General features: G+C 44.2%; 1 protein-coding gene across 1 annotated transcript in view; it reads left to right on the top strand.

Annotated features, from left to right (window-relative positions):
• ZNRF3 (zinc and ring finger 3) overlaps positions 1-26,671 on the top strand; it is a 69,589-nt gene that overhangs the window by 31,588 nt on the left and 11,330 nt on the right. Inside the window, exons 2-3 of the mRNA XM_069871423.1 lie at positions 10,212-10,337; positions 24,763-24,837. Of these exons, the coding sequence (XP_069727524.1) occupies positions 10,212-10,337; positions 24,763-24,837 (201 nt within the window). The remainder of the gene's footprint in view (positions 1-10,211; positions 10,338-24,762; positions 24,838-26,671) is intronic.

Genomic DNA, 26,671 nt, shown 5'->3' with positions numbered 1-26,671 from the left:
CAGGGGTCATCAAGTCCAGCTCCTGTCCATGCATAAGACAACCCCAACACTCACACCATGTGTCTGAGGGCTTTGAAGATTCTAGGCATGAGGTGGGAGGAAAACATAATGAAATTATTTCTATCCTACCAATATGTGATACTTTACAACTGTATTTTGCAGTTCTCTTGGCTAATTAAGCCACTTGTTCAGGGGAGGCTGACAGTCATTTCTTTAAAACAGCTCTTCCTCGCTTCTGGGAACTCAAAAGTCACAATTTCAATTTTTTTTTTGTTCATAACACAGCAATTTTGTTTCCTCTTTCCTTTCTGAATTTATTTAATCTGTTGGATTTCTTCTCTGCTTGCATTTGCAGCTTCTTTCCTTGAGGACCAGGAGTTGAATTTTCACATGCTATCATCATGTGTTTGTTTAATACAAAGAGCTAAAGTTCTGAGAATTCTGAGAACCAGAATTCGTTGTTCATATGCTGACTTCTAATTCTCTAATGCAAATGCTGCAGGTAGCTGGGAGTCCATGTTATTATCTTCTACTTTATCCAAGAAAAGACGATCCATGCTTCGTTTAGTGATATTTGCAGGCAGTTTTTTGTTGTGGGACAGTCTCCCAGGCTCCAGCTGTGAAGCTGCATTTGCATTTTCTGTGAGAAGTAATGAAACTACAGCTGGCTGAGCATTATCTGCTGCACCTTTTCCACCTCTGTTCTGCGGGGAGTCACAGAGCCAAAGGTTTCATTTTGAACTGAGCAGAAAGTTGATCCTCGGAGCTGCCTTCTGCCTGCTGCTGCAGGCTGTATCCTGATGAGTTTAAACAGTAGTTCAAGCATCTGAAGTGCAAAAATGGGTAGAGAGAAGGATTGAAATACCATAACCTTTCTGTGCTTTCCCTCTTGCAGAGTGCAAAGCTGCCCGTTTCACATCGCCGGCTGGAGCAGCTCCAGCACTGTCCTCCATCTCTGAATTTCCCTGCAGCCCCAGGGGAAGCTGCACCTCTGTGGCTCTCTCACAGCTGCTGGACTTTGATGGGGACATGCCTGCGCTCTTTCCACTGGCCTCCCTTGGCAACCAGCCCTTTGAAGATGACCTCTTGCTGTTTGCCTGTTGTCTCTCTTGTGTTGGATTATAGATGAGAGGTTGGCATGAGTGGAGGGGGATGGGATGAAGGGTTGTGCGTTTTAAGCCTCATTTCTTTCTGCATTCTCCACCTTTTTTTTTTTTTCTCTGCAGCTTTTACTTCTCTCTATGGATAAAATGTTGTCTTGCACACGGAAAATGTTTTATGGTAGAAATGCTCAGTTTCTGCCTGGCATTTGTATATAGGACAGAGGAAGTTTGATTAGTTTTGTTGTGAGAGCATTGCATTCTTCCTGTCACAATCTACGCATTAGTTCCCTTCCCCCATCCCTCTTTTTAAGGACAATATTGTTCTTAGTTATAGGACAGCCTTTCTCCGTGTGCATTTTCTGTGTTCCTCTCCCTCTGTCTGGCCCCAGCGAACGCACCCTCGCGGAGGCAGCTCAGAATCCATCACCTTGTTTGGGAAGGCTGTGGGGTGATAGGGGAAGGGACACACTACAGCTCCGTGCCCGGGTTGCTTTTGCACAGGCACTGACTGCTTTGGGACATCCAAATAACCAGACTTTGATAAATATTGACAAAACCCTTCTTGAGGGTTACAGTGGAATAGTAGCTGTAGTGTGAGAGATAAGGTCTTATCAGGGATCAAACAAAGCGTAGGAATGAATGTCCCATTTTCCCTCCAGTTAAAGGTGAGCAAGTGAGGTGTTTTGGTGCAGAACATCAGAACCAACAGTGTTTACTCACCTTGGCAAATTTTACCATCTCCTTTCTCACTTTTCTTCTCAATGATGAAATCACTTCACTCTACCCGTGTCAGCACTCGATCTGTCTGAGGATTCTTCAGGCTGTTTTAAAGTCTGGGCGCGGAGAGCAGAATTGCAGCTGACGTTGCCATTAAATATTGATGAGTAAATCAGGAGTTACATGTGTTACAGGGTGTTTTACAGCAAACATGAAGGAAACAGCTTGGATGTGCCTGTGTATCCAGTTGGAACACCTCAGTGCAACATACCGCCCCAAATTAGACGAATAAGGTGTGGGAGGTGTCTGTGATCTCTGCACGTAACGAGTTCATCCTTATCTGGAATATTGCTTTTTAATTGGATCTCCTAGTGTTATCTTCCCTTTGGAAAGCAACCAGCAAACCCAGCCCCTCTCCTTTTGCCCAAGCTAGAAACAGTAAACAAAGATCTAAGCTAGTAAAAGTAATACATTATTCCCTTGGAAATAAGAAACTAAATGGGACAAGGGCAGGCATAAGTTTGCATTCCTTCTGCTGCTTCTCTAAGGGAAATCCATCATCTGTCACTTCGGTACCTACCCCTTTTTGTCATTTGCTTGTTCTTCTACAACCTGAGCAAAAGTAGGCCATGTGGATTATAACCCTGTGCTTTGTATTCTAGGAGCTTCTGATGTGGGTGGTGTAGTCTAATCTGTTTTCGCAACTGCCTTTTACCTAAGGTTTCCTCTGAAATAAAAGGATGATATTTACTGGATTTCATTTTGTAGTCTGCCTCCAGCCTGTGTGAGAACATTTCACTCCCCCTTCCTTCATTTCTTAGTATAAATTGTCTGTTTTAAGTTGACCTGATTTTTATCTGCTCATAGAATCATATAATGGTTTGAGTTGGAAGAGACATGGCTCAACCCCCTGCTGTGGATCCGGCTGCTCCAAGCCCCATCCAACCTGGCCTTGAATCCCTCCAGGGATGGGGCAGCCACCCCTGCTCTGGGCAGGCTGGGCCAGGGCCTCCCCACCCTCACAGCAAAACATTTCTTCGCAAGATCTCATCTCCATCTCCCCTCTTTCAGCTGAAAACTGTTCCCCGTTGTCTTCTCCCTGCACTCCCTGATCAAGAGCCCCTTCCCAGCTTTCCTGGAGCCCCTTTCAGTTGGGAAGCTGCTCTAAGCTGTCCCTTCTCCAGGCTGAACAATCCCATCTCTCCCAGCCTGTCCTCCAGCCCCCTGGTTATTCTAACTCCACATGAGGCCTTTAACTTCAGCTGAGAAGATTATCTGGTGCTGCCCTGATACTTAGCAGTTCTAAGTCCCCACTTGAGTGCCATGGGACCAATGTAGTTGTTCAGGAGATGTAAGGTAATCCTGGTTTTCCCAGCCAGTTATTACGCCTAAAGTTCTGGCCATCGGTGCATTTTTGGGGCCAATCTTGTTCTATATAGGGCCAGAAATCTTGTTTTACAGTATAGCTACTTGCAGCTGCCTTCTGCCAAAGTAATCTATGAAGGTATCATTTTACTCCTAATTTTCCTTCCAATTTCCCCTGTCCTTAGTGGCATTGTGCCTGCACCTTTTGCCAGCATCTTTCCACTCATTTAAAGAGGAAAAAAACACCACTATAAATATGACTTTGTTCCCCTCCGCTCTGTCAATACTGAGGTAGGAGAATTCAGTGTAATCAAGGCACTTAAATTCTGGAGAGAAAATATCTGCCCTCACATTACCTTGAGTATGTGCATCTTTTAATGGAATTTGGCATTTAAGACCCTTGGAAGGAAGGAGAGGCCGGCTTTCTGTTGGAATGGGCTGGGAAGTTCCGTTGTGGAGCGTTTGGAATAGTGAGTGTCCAGCTGCTTTGGTGCAGCAGGTCGCACCGCTGCTAGCGTGGGCAGTGCGCCTGATCGCTGCCTGTGCAGTGAATCTGATGCAGATGTGCTGAACTCACCGCTGTGTGTGCATCGGGTACCGCGCGTGTGCTGGGGGTGTCGGCACCACCTCTGGCTTGGGTCCCATTGCACTGGGGTCGGGGCAGTCCTAAGCACAATTACAGGCTGGGCAGAGAATGGATTGAGGGCAGGAGAATGGATTGGGAGCAGCCCTGAGGAGAAGGGCTTGAGTGTATGGGTGGACAAGAAGCTTGACGTGAGCCAGTGATGTGTGCTCGCAGCCTGGAAAGGCAACCGTGTCCTGGGCTGCATTGAAAACAGTGGGACCAGCAGGGCGAGGGAGGAGATTCTGCCCCTCTGTTCTGCCCTGTGACACCTTATCTGGAACCCTGTGTCCAGTTCTGAGTCCTGAGCACAGGGAGGACTCTGAGCAAGAGCCATGGAGATGATCCAGGGGCTGGAGTACCTCCCATGCAAGGACAAGCTGAGAGAGTTGGGGTTGTTCAGTCTGGAGAAGAGAAGGCTGCGGGGAGACCTTAGAGCAGCTTCTGAACTGAAAGGGGCTCTTGATCAGGGAGTGCAGGGATAGGACCAGGGGAATGGTTTTCAGCTGAAAGAGAGGAGATTGAGGTGAGATCTTAGGGAGAAATTATTTCCTGTGAGGGTGGGGAGGCCCTGGCCCAGGTTGCCCAGAGCAGGGGTGGCTGCCCCATCCCTGAAGGGGTTCAAGGCCAGGTTGGATGGGGCTTGGAGCCCCTGATCCAGTGGGAGGTGTCCCTGCCTGGGGCAGGGGTGGGGCTGGATTAGCTTTGATGTCCCTTCTGACTCAAACCATTCCATGATATTGTGGTTCTACGACTTGAGGCAGTCCTCTCAGTCCTCACAGGAGGGTGTCTGAGAGCACCCTGCTACTGTCGGGTGTGCCCTTTAGCTGACAGTTTCCTTCCTATCCTGCGGGATGTGAAGCTGCGCCACGGCACAGGGGAATCGCTCACAAGCATCTCACGTGCTCTGAGTCACAGCTTGGGTATCCCTGTGTTAAAGGAGTCAGGGAGCGATGCTCCTTCTTGTTGCCGGTGATCAGTGGGCCAATCAACTACATCAGTGTCAAGGTCCGGTTCCCTGGCTAACAAAACCTACTCCGGCTGTTCTTTGGAGGTTACTGCTCCTTCTCATGGATCTGGTGGGCTGTGTATAGCACTGGCCTGTCTGCATCATACAATTTCCCTGGCCTTTTCTGCATGGCGCATGTGTTCAACTGCATCTCTCTGGTTTTGTATTTAGTTGCAGCATAGACTGGATTTCTCATCATTCCTTTTGGCATACGTCCTGGAGTAAAGTGGACTGCGAGAGGATTTCAGGAATGCTCGGTGCTCCTGCTGTAGCGAGAGTTTGGTGGCAGTCAGTTGCGGGCAGAATGCAAACCACTGCGTCGAACCGCACGGTCACAGCCGATAGCCAGAAAAAGCGCCCTGCTGAGATGCGCAAGTCCCGTCATGTTGCATCTTGTGGTGATTCAGTTTTTGGCAGGATGTTCTTCAAAACAGAAAGAAAAAGGTCTGAAAGGATGAAGGAGCTGTTTTAATGGTGTTCTGTGCTTGTGCTGGAGGCTGAACGTTCCTTTCTGCACAGCAAAGCTGCATGGTCCAGAGAAGCACAGGGTGATGAGGAGATGCTGCTGGCTTTCACCTTTTCAAAGAGGCTGCTGTGTTCTAGCTGCAGCCAACATAAAAAAGCTCATGTCTCATCAGGCTGCAAGGACAATCATAGAATCGCTTGGTTGGAGAAGACGTTTGAGATCATAGAGTCCAACTGTACTTGTCCACTATTAAATCATCCCTGAGCACCTCATCCACCCATCTTCTAAACCCCTCCAGGGATGGGGACTCCACTACCTCCCTGGGCAGCCTCTGCCAGTGCCCCAGAACCCTTTCAGTGAAGAAATTTTTCCTGATGTTAGTAGCAACGCCTACCTTTTTAAAAAAAAAACCCTGCTCTTTAGTTCTTGGAAGGAGGTTTTTTTCCATATGTGCGGGTTTGGATGCTCATTTGTAATGGCACATCCCACTGATGGCTTTTCCAAAAAGCAGAGAAGCTACAGCCTGAGCCTTTTCTTTCTGCTGGGTTGGAATCTTGGAGTCAAGAACCTTAAATCACTTTTTTTGGCAGCAGCTTGTTCTGCTGATACGGAAGAGTAAGCGGAGATGGAAAAGTGAAGTTCTTCATTCCACTGTGTTTGTCAGCAGTAGGAACAAACACAGTCTTGTGGTGATGCAGGGGTGTTAGTAGCTGCATTAGGTTGAAGATCAAAACTCACAGCACGTGACAACAACCAGTGGGAAATCTCCGTCAGCTTGGATGACTCGGGTCTGTCCTGGAGAATGAGTGCAGGGTAGTTTTTGTAGCCCTTAAGACGCAGCTGCTTCCTTCCTTTGGTTAGTTGTCAATTATGAGTGGATGAATCAATAGCTTTGTTCTGACCTGCATAATGAAAACACATCTCACTTCACATACTCCACTTGTTTCCTCCTATTTTTTGAGTGGGTAATTGATAACTTGCCACGAGTTCTTACTTAATTTCTGACTTCAAGCATCACTACTTGCATGATATCCCGCAGATTCCTCATCTAAGGGCACTGCAAGATTCCAGTTAGAGCCAAGTACTAAACCAACAATGTTATGTAAACCAAAGTATTTGAAGTAACCTGATTCAGAAAAAAGGTTCCTTCAGAAAAGGTCTGGTTCTGTAGGAACAGGAAGAAGGACAAAGTGACTGCATTGTCAGAACTCTGCTCAGGCAATTATTTTTTCACACAGCCTCATAAAGTCTGTGTTTTTGGCAAACCAGTATTCCTGAGTGTGGGTATATTTGCCCTTAGTGATGTGTCTGGTTCTGTTAGGGTTAGACTTCACTTTTGGGCTGTCAGAAACATTTTTGGTGCTGATGAATAATTGCCGGCAATCTTAAAACAGACGCCTTCTGCATCCGAGACTATAGATACGGAAAACTGGAGCAGAGATGAGCTGTTCTGCTGGGTGTAGAAAGAAGCTGTCTTATCAGTGATGCACCCATTGCAGTGGTGGGGTGTTGATGTGAAGAAAAGATTTTCACTCCCACAGAAGGTAAAATCTAGAGCAGAATCTTCCAAGGAAGCGTGGAATCCATCACTTCCATTCCAGAGTTCTTGTATGTGCCCCTTGGAAGCAAGCTTAACAGATAACTTTCCAAATCTGAGTTATTCCAGCTCATTGTGACAAGTTCTGGTCATGATAATATTAGTAAATTGGCAGATATTACAACCTGTCATTGTCTTTACATGCTTTTTTATTTAAAGAGCTGACACCGGTTACTTGAAGAGGAGTTCCCTCAATGTGCTGAGCTGATGACTCACATCTCTGACTTATCCTGTAGCTGAGTACTTGTGTGGGTCCCGTAGATCTTCGGATTCACTGGAACAAGTCTAGGAACAGTTTGGCTTTACAATGCACATGTTTCTAATTGGACAGTGCAAAGCTTTTGTCAATTGTCCCTTCCTGCAACACAAGGACTTTGAGGGAGTACTGCTGGCATAGGATAATTTGTTTTGTTAATTACGCTGGTGAGATTCCAGTGTGATGCAACAAAATCCTGGGGAGTTTGTAGCCTGCAGATGTACCTCGTAAGTTCTACATGTGCCAGCACAGAGCCCGCGGCACTGTTCGTTTTGCTTACTGCTTACACTAGGGTTTGCATTTGGGTTTGAGGTTTCTCATGTGCGAGATCATTTTGCCGTTGTGTGGTGGTTTAATAAATTTAGGTCTTCACCCAGCTTCGGTCTTCTGTGCTCTAGTAGGAAATGTGAGGTAGGTGTTCTGTGCCTGGCTCATTGGGCTACAAAATGAAATCCAGTGGCTGTGGTCACGTTTGTCCTTACACAGCACTGGTAGCAGACAGAGTGGCCGTGCTGGAGGAGAAGTGCCCTGTGACCTCAGCTTGGTTCTGTTTGCCAGCCAGCGCACCGCTCTCATCTAGTGACTAGTTCATAGTGCAGCCTTGCTACAGTTTGTGAGTAGAAGGGTCTCCTCGGTAGGCTCAGTTCATGTATTTAGACAAGGATTTGGAAATTTCTTTCCCTCAGGGTGAATACAACTGTGTGAACGGTGTGAGTCCTGTAGTGGGGAGAGGAGTTCCTGTCTTATTTTTTTCTCTTTGTATTGACAAACTTGCCAGGGATTCCATTTTTAGGTTCTTGAATCAGACTAGGGTTCAGAAACCTCCTTGGAAACATAGTTCATAGAATTATGGAAGGGTTTGGGTTGGAAAGGACCTTAAAGTCCATCCAGTAGGAGCTCTGCAAAGCTACACGGCAGGAGTGACCATCCTTTATCATCTTGGAAGCTGTATATCAGTCTGTTCGTACAACAGGAGACAGAGTCCTGCAGTTCTATCATGGAGAACCACAGGAACAATGAATGTGGTTAGCGGTTTGTCAGAAGGAGATGAGTGCCTTTTTAAGGGTTTCATTATTCCATTTGGGTTGAAGCCAGAGTCAAAATGATCCAGTAATTTCAGCGTCGGCAGCTTCTGCTGCCTTACGGTCTGCTGGAGGCAGGAATTGAACGATATGTCGGTCTCCATTTCACCAAAAACTCTGCTGTTGTTGTGTGATATGAACCTGGAATGAGACTTACAGGAGCCATAGGCTGGTTGGTACCTTACAATATTCCTGATTGCTCCATATTTTTGCAGCCATTCATAGAGTAACAGAACCATAGAATGGTTTGGGTTGGAAGGGACCTCAAAGCCCATCCAGTTCCACCTTCTGCCATGGGCAGGGACACCTTCCCCTGGATCAGGGGCTCCAAGCCCCATCCAACCTGGCCTTGAAGCCCTCCAGGGATGGGGCATCCAAAAGCTTTTCCCTAGTCAAAGGTCTTTAATATACTACACTGCAAATAGTTAACTGTCTTTAGAACTGTGTGTAATTTTCAGTTTTTTTTATCTCTAAGCATGAAGGCTTCTTCTCAGGTGATTGGGCTAGTGTTTGGAGACAGGATGTCGGCCAACATTGTCATTGAAAAGGAGACAATTTCACCCATTTCTTATTAAAGGTATGGAAGCACAGGCTTTGTACAGGAAAGAGAAGAGGCTCTTTCAGCTTCGGGCTTATCCTGATTTCCAGGGACGTTACTGCAGAATGTGCTTGGTGACTCTGATCTAAAGGGCTATTCACCCTTGGAAGCTGTTACGGAATAACAGTGTTCTGGAGGAAAGCGGCAGCGGAAAGAATTTTCTGTTCCTCTTGGCCTTCTTCCAAGACATTTTCTGGACTGAAGTGGGTAGAGACAGTATTTTTTTTTATGGTCGGGAAAAAAAGACCAAGCCTTTTCATCTCGTGACGGTGCATAGAAAGATCCTGAGCTGTTTGTACAGCGGTTTGTAACGCTATAACGCTTTATCCCGGCAGACAGAAATAAAAGGACAAAAGGGTGGAAGTTTTCTTTTAATCATCAGGACTTCTTTGAGGTGATAGAGTTACAGAGTAAAATGTTCCTTCCCTGTTGGCTTACGGTTTGTCTCTCTGTAATACTAACCCACTGAGAATTGGTGCGGCTCTTTTTGAAGTTATTTTAAACCCACAGCAATGTGCACAGATTTTGTAACCTTGGATAAAAGCACCTGAGTTGTGGTTTCAGTTTTGCCCTTTCAGGCGTGTGGAAAGTGCCCCAGCACAGTTCAAGGAGTTTGAACTAGAAACTTCTTAGATTTGGGGTATAGTTTCAAAGCTGAATTGATAGAGCGTACGTCAAGGGAATTGCATGAAGGGAATGGTTCTCTGTTGTCTGAGATATATTATACGGACTAAAGCTTTGTCGTTACTGAAGGGATCCCATGGACTCCTGTTGGGGTTAATAATGCCAGAATATATTCCCTGGCAGTTTTGGAGAGAGCACTCTCGGCCTGACTCCCTCCCCTGATTTTATGTCTGTGCTGAACAGTTTGTCCATCAAATGCTGAGTTTCAGGAGGGGTTCACCTTCCAGTGACAGTGCCTGTCCCAGGCTTTGAAATGGAGCTGGATGAGCTGCTCCTCACTATGAGACAGGAGACAGCTCAGTAGGGTATAGTGGTAACTCATAACAAAAAAGAAGGATGAATTCAGAGTTGGGCACAGGATTCTGCTCTGCCTGCCTTGTATTCCTGTAGCCTGTTTTTTCCCTCAACATAGGTGATTGGTGACGTCTTGAAAAATAATGACTGGTAGGGAAACCTCCCTGTTGTGTCCAATCACCATCATGTTCCCTGTATTCAGTAGTAATCGCTCAGGTAACGTTCCAAGATTTTGTACTCATGGAGTGCATCAGAAGTGTACCGAATTCTTTATGTATGCAGCCTTGTGTTCCAGTTTTTCTGGTGTACCCTAACAAATGAAAGTGTGTTTCTTATAAACCAAGGTACTCAAAAGCAACCTCTGTGGTTTTTGAATTCTGCTGCTTGGCTAAAGGTTTCTTCTCTGATTCTGTTTCAGATGCATCCGCTCGGACTGTGTAACAGCAATGATGAGGAAGACCTGTATGAATATGGCTGGGTAGGAGTGGTGAAACTGGAACAGCCTGAGCTGGAGCCTAAGCCATGCCTCACTGTCTTAGGAAAGGTAAGGGGACAGGCTGGGGTGCAGGCTACGAGTAACAATGTCTTGGAAGGGAAGGATCCTTTCTGAGAAACATTAGCAAGAAACAAAACAAGAGAAAACTCCCTTTACTCCACAAAGTGTTCTTGTTTTCCTGTTTTCACACTAAATGCATCAGGGAAGAATAATGATAGAGATGGTGATGGAGAGCTGAGTACACACATTCACTTTCTGAGCTCTGCAGGAACCTAACAAAGACTTCTTCACAACCAGCTGCTTAGCAGAAGCAGTGTTGGAGTAGAAATAGGGTGAACTGCAGTTGTGACGCTAACTTGATCAAAGGAAGCTTCTTACCAAAAGCAGTTTATCCATCTTTCTTATGTATGTAAGGAATGGATAACCTGGTCAGCTTAAGCCTATCATAAAGGCATGTGTTTAAAAGCCCAGACTAACTTAAACCAAAAGAATTTGTAAGTCCTGTCTTAAGAGAGCCAATTTAAACTGATTTCACTGAAATCGGTGAACATTTGTGTTGGGTAATGTAGTAGAAGCAAGAGGTTATTGCTCGTGTCTGTATGGTGGAATGCATGCAAGTATGGAGGAATGAATTATGAGATCCTGTTTAGTGTAGTAGTAAAGGAAAAGAAAGGAAATAGAGGTGATATTGCAGAAAGTTTGGAATCTTGTGAAAGCGAATGTAGAGAGTACTTAAAAGCTGTTTGCAGAACTAAATTCCGTGACATAAGTCTGGTACAAAGATGTATGGTTTTATTCTTATTGTTGGGTTTAGTTGTTGTGGTCTTTTTTTGATTTGGGTTGTTCTGGTTTTGGGGTTTTTTTGGGGTTTTTTTGGGGGGTTAGTTTTGTTTTTAGTGAAACCCCTGGTCTGTGTTTTCAGACCTTCCACTCCACTTGTTTATCCATGTGCTAACTGCAGTTGGTAGCTGTGCAAAATTCGATGTCGGTTTCCATATACATTTTTGCAGTTGCTCATCCTCTTAGACAGGTTTATATGGTGTAACGGAAATGAAAGAGTTTTAAAAAATGTATCTCCTGTTGCAGTGTCTGTGAAAACCGGCCCCGGATTGGGAAAGAGGTGTGTGTGGCAGCTGTGATTTAGCGTTGCCTTTGATCACAGTGCAGCCCTGTTTGAGGCAATGCTGCGTGCAGGCAAAGCAAAGGCCCGGGTTTTACTGATCTCATGAGCTCCTGAATAGGGCTAGAAGGGGAATGACAGAGGAAGAAGAAAGCTTTGGAAATGAAAAGGAAACCCTGTGAACCCGACCAGCATTATTGGCTGGATTTGCCTACCAGGGAGCCGCTCAGTTTCTGCCAGGCTAATTCTGCTCCAAGTCCTCTCCCCCACACCCCGACCCCACCTCCCCCCCTCTCTTCCCTTCTTTCAGACTTTTTTTGTGTTTGAGGCATGGCTGCAGTGACTTGGTTCTCAGGCTGGGAACCCACTGAGCTGTTGCCATGGTCACTGGGAAGCTCTCCGTGCCATGTGCTTCAAAGGGAACCTTTCCCCTCCTGGAATTCCTGCCTCCTCTGCACACAGCACAATGCGGCTACTTCTCCTTTGCCTGCCGGCGCATGTGCTCCGGCAGCCTAACTCTGCTCTGGAGGAAGGGGAGAGCCAGGGTTGCTACAATACCTGTTGCATCCTGCGCCCACGATGCTGTCATGGCAGCACCTGTGTGTCTCCTGCACATTCTGACACGCAGCCCCTCTGCTACCCCCCGCCACAGTCGTTCTTGAAGCAAATGACATCTGTTAAAACAGCTGAAATGCAACCCAGCAAAGCCGTTGGTACAGGACAGATAGTGAGAAAGCTCTGAAGGTATGCTTAAAAGTAGCACTTCTTCCCGTTCTGCCGGCTTGGAAATCCATTGGGAAGGATTTTGTTCTTGTTTCTCTTCCAGGGGGTGTTGAAGGGACTCTCCTGTGTTAATAGGTTGCGTGTATTTGAGGATGTGCATCTGAGTAGAACCTAACAAAGAGAGGATGTCCCTGCTACTACAGCTTCCTGTTTTCTTCACATCAAAGGAATCTGTAAGATAAGGAAATTCCTAACAGCTTTTCCAGTAGCCATTCACTTCTTTTCCCCCTTCTAGGAGTCCCTTTATAAAGACACATATCCGAACTAGAAGAATCTCTTGTTTTGCCACGTCATCATTATGATTATTCTGCTTAGGTTTGGGCCAAAATTGCCATAACCTGAATTGCCATTAAACAGTCTCACTGTGATTCCTGACCTCTCATCTCACGATTTAGCTTAAATGAAAAGATTCTTACCTGGTAGTCAAACGAGATCATGGGGCTGTGTTGGTAGTTCAGTTTCTGAATAAAGAGGGATCTGCTCTAAGACTTGAGGAGCAAGAGGGCCTGTGGGGAGTCAATTTTAATCCTTTTCTTTCAGCATTATTGAAAGTACTAAAAAAAGAAAGGCAAATTAAACAAAATCAATTTGTACTTTTATATCGTCTGTTGCTTGGTTGGTTTGTTTCACTGCATGGCTACATGAAGGCAGCGTAGTGTCCAGCAGAGGTAGGAACAAGTAAGAGGAGGAAGGTAGAGGGACTGCTCTTTCTGATGGCAGCGCTGGCCCAAATGCACGTCAAACCACAGACTGAGAGTTTTTCAGCAGTAGAGACTTAATATTGCTTGTTTTGAGCTCTCAGACATAGTCATTAAGAGGGAAGTTGTTGTAAAGCAGAAGAGAATTTTCTCGAATGAGACTCTTTTGGCTGTGGACTTGTTGATAGATCTACATTGCACATGCCAAGAAGGCCAAAACTCTGATCAGAACACAAACTATGTTTTTTATCAATCCTTTTGTTTTGTAATGAAAAAAGAGTATGTGTTTTGAAGGGGGATAATAGCATCCTGGCTAGTGTTAATGACTCTGAGCTTTGAATCCATCATGTTAAGAGCCTTCATTAGCTTTGCATTTGATTTTTTTCATTTCCGTTGTCTATTATCTTAGTGTTGTGTAAAATTAAAGTTATCTGTGAAAAGAATTAGTATATATAATTGTAATCTCTGCCACGCATGTGTTTTTCTTACTTTATTTTTTTCTAAATAATATATTGAGCTACAGAGATAATTATGGTTTTCCTGAAGCACCAAAGAAGAACCGAAGTGCTGCAATATTGTTCTGATTGTTTCTTGCTGTTTGCCACTTCATTATTATTTACGATGTCCAAGATACCTGAAAAATTATATTTGACCTTTAAAAAATGATATTTGAAGTGATACTGTTACTTGTGCAAATATGTTTTGGGTCATTTATCTTTGGACGTTCTTGTTTCCTGTTCCCCGTTGCTGGCAGCGTGATCAGACCTCTGCAGCGTACAGACACGATTTTCTAACAGAGTTGCGTAGATGAGGTCGGAAGAGGGGATAATAGATGTTTTTTCGGGAAGAAGCTGGGTTTTCGTAATGGCAGACAGCAATAGTCAGTCCTCATGATCTGCCTGATGGGCAAATGTGTACTTTTGAACAAAAAGTGTAAATCACATAAAGCAAAGTGATACTGCCAAAAGCTCAGTGTTATTTCTGCTTCCCGTCTCCTTGCCTTTTCTTCTGTCCCCCCCTCCCCGGCACTGTAACAACAAGCCTATTTTAACAGATTAAAAGGGATTTGAGTGGGAAAGAAAAAGGAAGAAATGTTGCACATAGGAGTGTTTGCCTGGAGGACGCAGCACGAGCAGCAGTCTCGTCACTGTAGTTGAAATCTTGACTTCAAATGTGCATTTCTCGTATCTTTCCTCTTTTAATCCTCTCATTCCATGACTGCTTTCCACCTTAATTTCAGCTGTCCCTTTGAGGAGAGAAGGGGAAAGGTTGAACACGGGTAAGAAAACTTAAGCCAGTTAAATTCTGGAGATGGAGGAAAGGTTTATGTTGTGCTCATACAGTGAAAGATGTAAAAGGAAAGAAAAGAGCTGGATCAAAGCCAGGGAGGGGAGTACTCAAAAGGAATGGACAAACAAGGGCTATGTCAGGTTATGCGGTTCAGAAGGAGGAGATCTATCAGGTTTTCATTCACGGGGGTGATGTGCCCTTTCCCTTGGCAGCTGGTGCCAGCGATCTGTCACTGTATTATTTTACCAACTTCCTTTTTGTGTTCCCTGTGCAGTTATGAAAAGCAACAGCTATTCATGAAGAAAGGCTGTCTCTTGTGTTTTGCCCTCTGGGCACTCCTTAGATCTGCTATTGTTGGATTGATTACTTTAAATAAACGTCCACTTTTAGTGTTGGGTCCTTAGCAGTCCCCAGCACCGTCTTCACTCAGTTCCAACCAACTGTGGAGCACAGCTGCTTCTCCCTTAAGCTGAAGAAGCAGCTGCAGTTGCACAACACGTGTTACTGCAGCCTTTGTTCAGCCACAACTCCCAGAGAAATTGGTGGAAGTCTACGGAACAACTTTTTAAGATGTGCCCCAACCCCCCCAATAATACTAATATGTACATATTTTATGTCTCTTAAGTGTTGGACTCTTGTGATTCTGTGCACCTTGTGAGCTTCTCAGACCTAGAGAGGGATTTTTATTTGACATGCAGAATCTACCTGTTTCTCTAACAAGAGAAATGCACAATGGCAGGCGTGTTGGGAGGGCTACAGAAATGGAGTTTGGAAGCAGAAAAGTGAGTGGGCAAGTAAGTGCAGCTCTGTGGGAGTCTAGAAATGAGCACAAAAGAGGGCTGGCACGCAGAGCCAGAGAAATGGATCAGAAAGTGGAGAAAATAAGGAGCAGATCTGGAGGCAGGGAATGGAATTATTTAGGACTTCGCAGATGAGTGACACGCCTAATTTTGGTGCACTAAGAGACAGAAGGCTTTGGGAGAAATTGGAGAACTGGGGATTGTAACCAGAGCTGCATCAGAGGACAGCGATGTGCAGAGTAAAGGATGGGCAGATACAGTCAGCAATGGTAGGAAATAATGGGTCGTAAGACATTGCAGGCATAAAGTGGGATGTTTTGCAATGATTTTCACAGGATTGAAAGGGAGGAAAGAGAAAATATAACACAAGTTGTGCTTCATATTCAGCTCCTGTGAGATAATTTTCCAGAAGCCGTTTTAGTGCTCTAAATGTTTTGTCTGTCTGATGACCAGGTGGGTATTATTGAGGGGTGCCTGTTTGGATGGCTGATGATTTAATGTTTGTACTAAATTCAAGGAATCACCTCCAAATGAGGCAAGTGATCATACCGTGAACTCAAAGCACATGTGAAGTGGGCTCTTTGGTCAGTGTAGGGACCGCTTTTGGAATCCCAGCAGGTTATTTCTTGAAGGTTAGAGGTGGACGTATTTGTGATATTAATTCTCTAGTGAGATTATATATGTGTTATCAACATTTGCATAGCTGTTGCCTTAGAATTGCTCAATATGGGTGTGAAACTCTCACCTAAACTATCAGTGCTATCCAAAGCATGGATGTCTCGGTTGTTGGCCCATTGATGTTGGATTGATAAGTCAAGAAAAGACATCACAGACATTTAATTTTTTAGAATGCTCCAAGAACTTGGTCATCGTCGGATAGGAAAAATGATGGACCTTTGCTGCAAGTCTGAAGAAGTGGAGGAGGGAAAGCATTGGTGAAGAGCAAACAATGTATAGACTCTTGAGTCCATGAACAGTGTTGAAACTCCCAGAGGGTCCCTTCAGCTGACTGTGAGGGACTAATGAGCCAGCCTGGCTGTTTATGGGCTGTGGTTAACCTCTTGCAAGTTAGGATTTCCTGTCGCCAGCAATGGGCTGTGACCGCCAGCACCACAGTGTTAATGATGAGGTAGGGTCTGATGAATGGCTGGACTCCAGACAGCAGCCTTCACTGGCAAAGAATCAAGTGGCTAGAAGGGGAAAAACAGTGATGTCTACAAGGGAAATAATGCAAACTCCAGAACCTATAATTCCCATGTTTAAAAAAAGAAAGGGAGAAAGAAGCTGGGGACAAATTCAAACCAAGTGAAGCTTTTATCTCTGCATTCTGAATAGAAGATTGTTCTTCAGCAAAACTGGCTGCAAAAGCCAGGCCAGTTAAAACAATATGCAGGCTGCTTGCCTCCAAGTAACCAGAAATTGTTGGCTCAGAGTAGCCTGCTCTGAGGAGCCAACCTGCTGGGAGACGTTATCCAAGCAACGGCCTGAATGTAATTCCTCCCGCTGTGGAATGGCTCTTTGGCAAATGAAGACCCTAATTAGAGATGGAAGGGTTTCTATTTTGTTTTTCTTTAATCCTTACCCTGAGGCCTCTGCAATACAGCCATGTCTCTGCTTGTGTGCAGAGAAGTTTCCAGTTTCCCTTTGTAACAAAAATCCTCCACCTTTTTTATTCTTTTTCCCCTTCTTTCTCTTCTCTCTCTCTCTCTCTCTTTTTTTTTTTTTTTTTTTTAAAGAATCAACAAACTGACAACAAGGGCCCACCACAGTCTGGGACCTTGAAACTAATCTAATCCAAACCCAAGGATCACTGCTTGAAAGAAAGTCCAGGTCATCTTGCATTGACCGGCCCGTGGAAGGTTGCAATACTGACCCACCTCACATCTTTTTACCACTGAACTCATTGCCCAAGCTGATTCTTCTGGTGAAGAGGGAGAATTATCTGGGTTGGCTGTAGTGGTATGTGGTAGTATATGATTCTTCTGTTCGTAACTTCCAAAATACACTCACCTGAGACCATTCCATTCTCGATGTAGGGATTCCATTGGCCTGAAAAATGCTTGAAGACTTATAAAACATCACAGCATCAGTTGTCATGAGTGCATTCGCCTGCTTCTTGCTGAGCGTGCTGGGTTGTCCATCAGTGCTGCCTGTTCCTCTCCCGTGCTCACCCTTCTCCGTTCCCGCTGAGCTCTGCGCGATAGCGACAGGCAGGATTTTGGGAATGGAGTCCCACGGCTCTGAGATGTGTCACAAGAGATTTGCAACCAGCAGGCTTCCCTGTGTTCAGGATTAAATAAATGTCCTTTTCATCTTGTTTCCACTTGGTCTAGGCTCAGAGCTGATCACAAGGTTTCTTTCTAACCCCAAGATGGAGAGACTTTTTTTTTTTTTTTTCCCTTCCTCATTTTAACTATCTCAGAGCCTCTCCAGACCGAGTGGTTTGGATCACATTGGTACGTCTTGTCACTGCGATTATGTACTGCATGAGGTGAGATTTTTCTTAAACTAGAAGTACATGGATTTTTCAGTTTTTAATTTTTTTTACAGACATGTACATTTTTTTGAGATTATATTTTTAAATTAAAAAAATACTGCTTTGCACTTCCTCTTTCTAGACTTCGTAATTGATAAAGCGACTGTCGTAATGCCATATAAAGCTGTATCTATAGGGTACGTGTATAAAGCATCCCAAAGTACCAGAGAAGTTGACTTGAGTAATCCGGTTAGGAAAGGGTTTGATGCTGGGTGTGATACTTGGGGATTTCACTGTCATCTTGGGATATTCTGCCTTTGCTTTCAGACAGAAATCTGGAAGTTCCTTTTTTGTTGCCTCAGAAAAGCTTTGAAATGGCATCCTGCTTATGGCTTTGGTTCACGTGGTTTCTGGAATTGCTGGGGAATTGTACATTAACAGGGCTGAGGCATCAGTTGGTTAATCAGTAACCGCTGCTGTTTGCAGAGCAGACGATGTCCTTTTCTCCTTCCTCCTCTGCCCCAGGGCCTGGCTCTGCAGCTCCAGGGGTGCTGCAAGGGGCAACGTGGTTTTGGTGTTGAGCCTGAGAGCAGCGTGGGAGAGAGAGAGAGGATTGCTATGTTCGAGTAGTGTCTGTATTACCTGTGGATCTGAGAGAAAAGGAGGATTCATGGTGTGCCAGCTGTAGTGAGAAGGTGTATCTGAGGGTGCTGGGGGGTTTGGGAAGGTTCTTGGTGGTGAGCAGAGTCCAGCAGGCTTTCTCTGGAGTCTTTGCCTGTGACTGATGCTCCACGCTTTTGCAAGTACAGTTATGAGTCTGTGGGGTTTATTCTGCTAGTGAGATAACATCATATTTTCTTTTCCCCAAGAGCAGCTGCTGGTAACTAAGTATACTACAGATAGTCAAATGTCAATAGGAAACACACAGCCATGCTCACTTTTGCTGATAGTGTTCCAAATGCGTTTTCAAAACCATCTGAACAGCAATATCCACTGGAGCTGACAGTTTAGCAGCCAATACAGTGGTGCTCTTAAACATAAGCAGTAAAGCAAGACCCTAGACCTTTTCATTGAAAGTCACGCTCCTTGGAGTCACAGAACATGCAAGTCCCTTGCTACTGAGCGTTGCTGATGTTACTGATAGGCTGTGAGGGGCTGACCACTTGTTTCAGAGGACTGAAGACAGTTCATGAAAACATTAGCTATGAAAAATATTCCACTTCACACCACTTGCGTAATCCTACTCTTCTGGCAGGTTAATGATCACTGACTCCACAGTGTGGGGAGTTCCAGCCTGGAATATTGAATCTGATGGGCTGGGTTAAACAGAAAATACGCCTTCCAGTTCAGTGATTTTTAGTTCATAGAGAAACTGGCGGGGAAAACCTCGAGCACTGACAGAGGGAATGCAAGCTTGGTCAGGCTGGCTTATTTCTCAGCTAAATGAGGATGTGTAAACCAATTTTCTTGACTGCTCTCTTTAGCAGTCTCTGCACAGAGATAGAGCAACCCAATTACCATGTTTTCTGTCCCCCAAAGCATGAGATAAATTAAAAAAAAAAAAAAAAAAAGAAAAGAAGAAGGAAAGGGAAGAGGAAAAGGCCGCTATTATACCTGTTGGAGCTGTGCTGTTTCCCTTAGTTCTGACTGGAAGTAGTGTTCTGCTTTTGGGATCCATAGGACTGTCTTCATCCTTATCCTTCTGCTTCACGGCTTGTTTGTTTTGAGGACCAGCTCACAGTACATGCTGACACCTGATAGAAAAGATCTGGGATGGTTTGCTGAGAGCAGTTCACTGGTATCTGCGCTGGTTGCCACCTAAACCATTACCCAATATCCCCTTCCCCGTCTTTATAATTTTCTTAACCCAGACAATAAATCGACTCCCTCATGTACCACATACCATAGTTATAATTAATATTTGTTATTTACAGTGCACTAAGTTCCAAGAAGAGAATTCCTAGAGTTGGATTAGCGATCCAAGTAATTGAGGAAGACAGATACGTAATTCTTAATGTGCAAGTATGTGTGTGAATACAGTGTTAGAACAGCAGGATATATCTGTGGGTTTATAAGAGCAGCCAATACTTTTAAAGCATCATTTTCTCCCCTTTAGTCCATCGGTTTTATCTAGGATTTCAACTTAAAAAAGGAAGTGTATTTGTAAGTAGTCATCAGGCTCCATCAACAGCCGTTTTCAACAGAAGGAATTGAGATACTGTCTTAATCAATGTGTAGTGCATTACTGTGTTGGTATGAGTGGCAGGGCTAAAAATTATCAACGGACTTTGAGTTTCCCACCCGTGGTTCCTCAGTCCTTCTCTCATCTGTAATGTATTGACTCTCTGCAACCATGAGATGAGTGTCCTGTCCTCGTGTGCGAATACCGCTGTATATCGTGAGGGAATGCTAACTCTGGCACAGACGTAAATGTAATGAATGAAGGCTAATGTTGCATGATTTTTGTCTTGAACAGGGACTTTGTTAGGCAGCTTTTCTTCTTATGTTGGTTTCTCCACTGTTGCATAACAACTGACATATTAATTGGAATGAAGCCACACTAGGAAGCAGAGGAGGAGATGCTTGCAGTGTTCATATCTGCAAGCTTTTAAGGTCCTGGATGTTAACAAGCGGCTGACCTTATTACTATTGCTGTGCACCTGTTTAATGATCATCTGGTCCCTCGGGTGGGAAGTTTGTCTCATCAAGGAAGTTGTTGCTTCCCTATTGTATTAGCCTAGCCCACAGGAAGAGTGCAGAGCTCTTCAAATCTGTCTGGTGTTCTTTGAGGTGATAATTAAGACTTCCTCAGGCCTGGAGATGAGAAGAGTTACTTTCTTCACACTCCTGTCACATGTGTTTCCTCTCATCCTCTCTAGATTACAGGGCTTAGTAAATTCTTCCATATTTTAACCTGGGACAGAATTTAATGTTCATCTTTCTGGTAATGGTTACCAACAGTGAGCTTAACAAGTAGGTCTCTAAAATACCCTCTAAAATAACTTGTCACCAGCCTTCTCCATGAGCTATGACAATCTCTGTGCAAAGTAAAACAGTGCAGAAACACAGATGAAGCCAATAGTATGTATTTGTAAGAGAAATCCTTTTAAAATGTATCATAAACACACCGTATCCTTCTGTTTACATTTTTCTTTGATTCTATGATTTTTTGAGTGTAAAGTAGCCAGATATATTCTTCAGCGGAGGGCTTCTAATGAAGTCCTAGCCTAGTGGTGTTAAAGGAATTGAGGAAAGGCAAATTCAAAGGTGAGTTTGTATCCTTGATGATTTCAGTGATTTTAGAGGTGCCTACATCCAACATTCAACTAGAGAAGGCAGTCAGATGTCTACCACATGTTTGAATGAAGTCTTGCAACTGGCAAGTTTCTTCTTAATGCTCATTTACCAATTAAAATTTAAGGTATCATTTGAAAATACTCCTAAAGTGGCTAAAACTCTTTAGTAGTTGCAGTCAAGGTGCATGTTGTCTCTCTTTTATGATATAGGGAAGCAGTAATGTTTGTTGGTTTTTTTAGCAGCATTCTTCATGGGCTCGATTGCCTTCATCTGCTGTTGTCATGTTCTCCCCTACTGAACAGATGTCTTAATCCAAGTGATAATCTTAAATAATAAACTTTACAGTAAAGGATGGGCAAAATAAGCAATCCAAAAGAAATGGACCTTTTTGCATTTTCTCTGCAGTCCCTTGGTCATGACTGGGGTCAGTAAACACTACGAGAATCCCCCCCAGCCCCAGCTGGCACCTGCCTAGGAAGCTGGGGGTGGATTTCAGGGCACATATTCCTTCCTCTCTGCACCAGCATACCTTTTGTCTACCTTTTGATGCTACTATCTCATCCTAAGAGATTCTGTTCCATTATACAGCCCTGGATTTGGTGCATTTTGGGCAGAATAATTCATTGCTTTCTTGCATTTTATTCTGATCTACTTATTTTGATCAAGTCTGTAGATTGAACAAGAACTCTGAGACTGGCGGGCAATTATTTTTATTCTTCTGGGCATGGTGCAATATAGGGTCTAATAGGTTTAGACACTTGTCTGTCTTTTTTATTTCCAGCCTACTCATGCTAGCTATTCTGTTTAGTTTTGTAGTATCGTTAATGCACAAGACAGTAGATTTTTCTTTTTTTTTTTTTTTTAAGCTTGGATTTTTTTGGCTTTCTAAGGGGAAACACTACTGACTTGCTCGATTGTTCCACGCCTGGCTTATGATTAACTGAAATGTCTTTGAACCACTTCTAAGCCATTGCATGCTGTGTCAGAGACAAAGAAGAAAAAAATCCAATAGAAACTGCTATGAAAACTTGAAAATAATAATTTTAAATTACACTCATAATAAAAAAAAATCCAGTAGCCACTCTTTATTCCCTTACCAACAAGAATATGGATTTATATGCAGTTCTGAGCTAAGCTGATTTTGCATGTACTTTCAGAAGGTAAAAAAATAACAGAACTTGAAACTAGTACACAAAAAAATAACCCAAATGGAGCCTGAATCTGCATATATGTAAAATAAGTACATGAGAAGTGTGTATTGGGGTACAGCTTCTAGTGTTTGCTGCTGTGATAGCTGCAATACCTTGCTGCAAAACGTTCAGTGCAGGTATAGACTGAAATTCTCTGCACTTTATTTATTCCTTTTGTCACTCCACCTGGATAGGATAAATTTCAAATATACACACCTTTCCTCATCAGGTGGTTTGCTGTGCCTGCATCACCACCCTGTGGTGTTATCATGCTGTAAATGGATTTCTTCCTGTTTCTGCACCCTTTCAACAATTCTGAAGATTTATTCTTCGCCTCTGGCAATGCTGTAGCTGCACTTATTGGGGCACTTTGGAACGGTCTGTGAAAGGCATTTGCACAAGTTACCACTGCTCAGGAGATCTGAAAACCAGAACTGGACATTTTTTTTTCACTCCTCTAAGTGTCCAGATCTATGAGGGTCTTTCTACTGCGTTGCGGTCAGTATTGATGGGGCCTAAAGGCAGGGCTAATGCGTGGAAAAGGAACTTTAAGTTCATCAAAGCAATCTCAAAGTTCACACAACGAACAGTATGAGATACAGGCTGTGATTGTCTTACACGGATTCTTCATCTTCACAGTCAGGGAGCTTGTTGGAGCTCATACAGGGAAAGGGAGCTGCCGCGCGAGGAGCATGAGCCTTCTTCATATTGCAGGGATTACCTTGTAGAATATAGTCAAGAGATGGATACTGGAGGTCTCCTTGGTTTTATAACAAATTTCCACATTTGGAACTTCATTTCTAAAAATGGAAGAAGAAACCGAGATATCTTTTTTTTATTATTATTTTCAGCTGTATACTCGCAGATTATTGTTAGGTCTCCCTTGCTGACCAGCTGTGTTCTACCAGAAATAGTTAGAGAGATTTTTTTTAAAGTAAGGCAGTTCCCAACCACAGCACTTAGATGTAGTAGCATAGGCTGCAAGTGCAAACCGTTGTTATTTTTACACTGCCATTACCTATAACACAAGGGGAAATGCCAATTACGGTCCGTTGCCCCCTGTAAAAAAAAGTATTTCACTTCCACCCAAATTAAAATAATTTCAGAGAGTGAGTTAAGGTTGTGCCAGGTGATTTGTTTCTGTCCTGTAAAGACCTACTTAAACCTAACCTATATTTTGTGTGTTATTATGTTTGTACTTAAGATCAAGAGAAGTTTGGAATTGCCAGTACAGGGCTTGCTGAAGATTGTTCTCATTCCCAGCCTGGTTTCTAGAGCCAAGGTGCTCGTTGTGCTCTTTGTGGCAGTGATCTTGCACCTTTCCCTGTGTTTCTGCATGTCAAACGTGTAGTTTGGTTTACACAGAGCGTGTGTGACCGCCCTGGAGCTCCAGTCGGGATGTGGGAGCACTGATGATGAAGTCCTAGGCCTGTCACAGGCTGACGTTACTGTAGAATCATGGAATCGTGGGATGGTTTGCACTGGAAGGGACCACGAGGGTGATTCAGTCCAGCCCCCTCCAGCGAGCACTGTCCGTGCCTGTGAAGGTGCTTTCTAGAGAAACCTGGATGCGCTTTCACCTCAGGGCCACGGCAGTGGAGAAGATGAAGCAGATTCCTTTTAACTTTTCCTCCCCAGCAGCTACTCATGATTAGCCAGGTGTGCTGACTTCAAAGGGGACAAATACCTGCTGGGCTGGGAACCAGACCCCGCTTGGGAGCTGGTTTCCCTCGTGCTGTCTGATGGGCTTGGTTGATTTAAAATAGATAAGACTAGAGCAGAGAGAGTGACCTGTAGGTGTTCAAACTCTCATCTCTGTAGTGGCCGACACTGAGTGATATTTCATAATTTATCACTTTCGTATGTTTCTTTTATATCTTAAATTAAGTTCAGGTTGTGGTAGTTGCTATGAAGAGCCCGTGTCCTCTTGTTTGGTGCGGTGATGGTGGTAGCTGTCATCACTAGGAGAAATAGTTACTTGCATTCTGCACCCAACAAAGGCAGGAACAGCTTTGAAGTTACTGGGCATGTTTGCTCTCTGGAGCCATTGAGCAACGCTGGTATGGACACGCGGAGGCACTGTGGCAGGAACTGGTAAAAAATACCACGTGTAATCCTCGGCAGATAAAATACTGTTTTCTTTATCCCAGAGGGTTTTAAAATGTTCAGATATCTCCTCTGTGCTGTTGGTAACTCCAGGTTTGGACTGTGTTTTCGATGAAAAGCATTGATGAAAAGCCATGCACTTAAGTAGGTCTGATCGCTGCGTAAGAAGTGTTGTGTGCAACAGCTCTGACCTCTAATGGTCAGAAACAGCAATATTCTCTGAGAGGCTTTTTTGCAAGGGTTGCAAAGGATATGCTAGAGTTTGTCAGGACTGTGAAAATGACAATGAAAAGGTGGAAAGAACATGGTCTATATGTGCTTTCTACACTAGTGAGCGTGTCCCTCTGCTACAGATCAGAGGCAAGATTGTTTTTAATGGTGCTTCCAAGAAACATGGAGTAAAAGAACATAATTTAAAAAAAATATTTTCTTTGAATTCTTTAGAGAATCTAACTCTGTTTTGAATTCCTTTACAATCTTGTTGAAGGAGGAGTTTGAGAAGGAAGGGACAGAGAGATTGTAGAAGCTAGAGTGAACTACATTCCATGTTGGTTCAGAAACTCCTGTGTTTATGATTACTCTGTCGTTTGTTTTAACTACTCAGAAACACAAAATGCTATGTTTGCTTTCTGGAGATGAGGAGAGGAAGTAATTTTTGAGGTAAGAAGTCATCTTTTGGGGTGAGACTGAGGATACTGTCTTTCTTATTGCAGGCGAAACGAGCAGTACAGCGAGGAGCCACAGCGGTCATCTTTGATGTTTCTGAAAATCCAGATGCCATTGATCAGGTATGAAGAAAGGAGTTTGGTTTTATTACAGCCCCCGTTGGGTTCTTCTAAGGTTGCTGAGGTGAGACTTGAGAGCATACAGGTCTCAGAGCACACCTACCTTAAGATGTGCAGCTACTGACCCTGGGTAATGTGGTGCCGTGGTTTTCCTTCTCATCTTCTGGCAGACCAGAAGCAATAGAGGTGTCGATTGTATGGGAGAAAGAGAAAAATTGGGGGAATTATATTTTTCTTATAGCCTTTGCTAGAATCCAGAATGCAGGTCTGGGATTCAGGTTTTGAGAAAGGATGGAAGCAAATTTTTTGTGGGCTTTGTGTACAAAACACAGGGTGTTCGGCCCTGCCCAGCTTGTGATCCATAGGATTGCTGAGCAGCTGCTATTTTTGAGGTTACAAAATGGGTTTCAAACCTGGTTCTAAACAAGATTCTTAAAAAACTTACAAACATTTCTTTCTTGTTCTCAGCTGATTATTTCCAGCATACATATTTTGTGGACAAGCAGGGTTTTTCTTTTTTGGGGGGTCTCGATACAACTTCCCTCTTTTCATTTGAAGTGGGTGAGGTAATAGCTCTGTGAAATGCTTTGACAAAATCCTCCCAGCCAATTCTCAGTTATTTGAGTAGAGAGAAGAAACAAGCACAAAAATAGTCTGTATTTGGTTTACTTTTGTTTTGTCTTGAAACAAATCTGCTGTTTCTGCTACAGCAGAAGCAAGCGAAGCTGCATGTTTTTAAGTGCAGGCTGAATTTCTTGGGGAAAAGAGGGACCATAAATGTTTACGTTAAAAAAAGCTGGCTTTGATTCTGAACCGAGCATCTGTTGGACAAAGGAATGCAGAGCCTGTGCAATGGATGCTTGGAGAGTTGTGCTCTGCATGTGCATCAAGGCTACAGCCTTGATCTTGCAAACTTTCTCAGGGATGTTTTTTTTCCCATTTTTATACACAGAAAAACTATCTGCACAAAGATGTAGTCTGTCCTTGCCCAATTTTTTTCCACAGCGTTACATACAGTTTCCAGTTACTCTCGGCCACCTTGCTCTGAACTTGTGAGCTGAGTTAGTGCCTTTTGCTCTCTTCCCTCTGCCAGCAGTTGCTGTCCTGCCTCGATTCTTGATAGGAAACTGTGTTCAGTTCTGGGCCCCTCACCACAAGAAGGATGTTGAGGCTCTGGAGCGAGTCCAGAGAAGAGCAACGAAGCTTGTGAAGGGGCTGGAGAACAGGCCTTATGAGGAACAGCTGAGAGAGCTGGGGGTGTTTAGCCTGGAGAAGAGGAGGCTGAGGGGAGACCTCACTGCTCTCTCCAACTCCCTGAAAGGAGGTTGTTGAGAGGAGGGAGCTGGGCTCTTCTCCCAAGGGACAGGGGACAGGACAAGAGGGAATGGCCTCAAGCTCCGCCAGGGGAGATTTAGGCTGGACATAAGGAAAAAATTCTTCACAGAAAGGGTCATTGGGCACTGGCAGAGGCTGCCCAGGGAGGGGGTTGAGTCACCTTCCCTGGAGGTGTTTAAGGCACAGGTGGACGAGGTGCTGAGGGACATGGGTTAGTGTTTGATGGGAATGGTTGGACTCGATGATCCGGTGGGTCTCTTCCAACCTGGTTATTCTATGATTCTATGAAACTGGGTGCTACTGTCCCCAGTAGCTGGGAAACTAGTCTAGTGGATGAGAGAACACTTTGGGTGCAGCAGGAAAATGGAAGGAGGTTAGTGATGTGTAGCTGCAGCTGACAGGTAGGCTCTGTGAGGGCAGAGCAGCAGCCTGTGCAAACACTTAAAAGCGGAGAGGAGCGACTAGAACTGGCTTTCAGACTCCTTAGCCTCAGAGTTATGAT

Source organism: Phaenicophaeus curvirostris, chromosome 17 (genome assembly GCF_032191515.1).
Source record: "Phaenicophaeus curvirostris isolate KB17595 chromosome 17, BPBGC_Pcur_1.0, whole genome shotgun sequence".
NCBI lineage: Eukaryota > Metazoa > Chordata > Aves > Cuculiformes > Cuculidae > Phaenicophaeus > Phaenicophaeus curvirostris.
The sequence above is the reverse complement of the archived record's forward strand: the minus strand, read 5'-3'. Positions and strand labels throughout refer to the sequence as shown.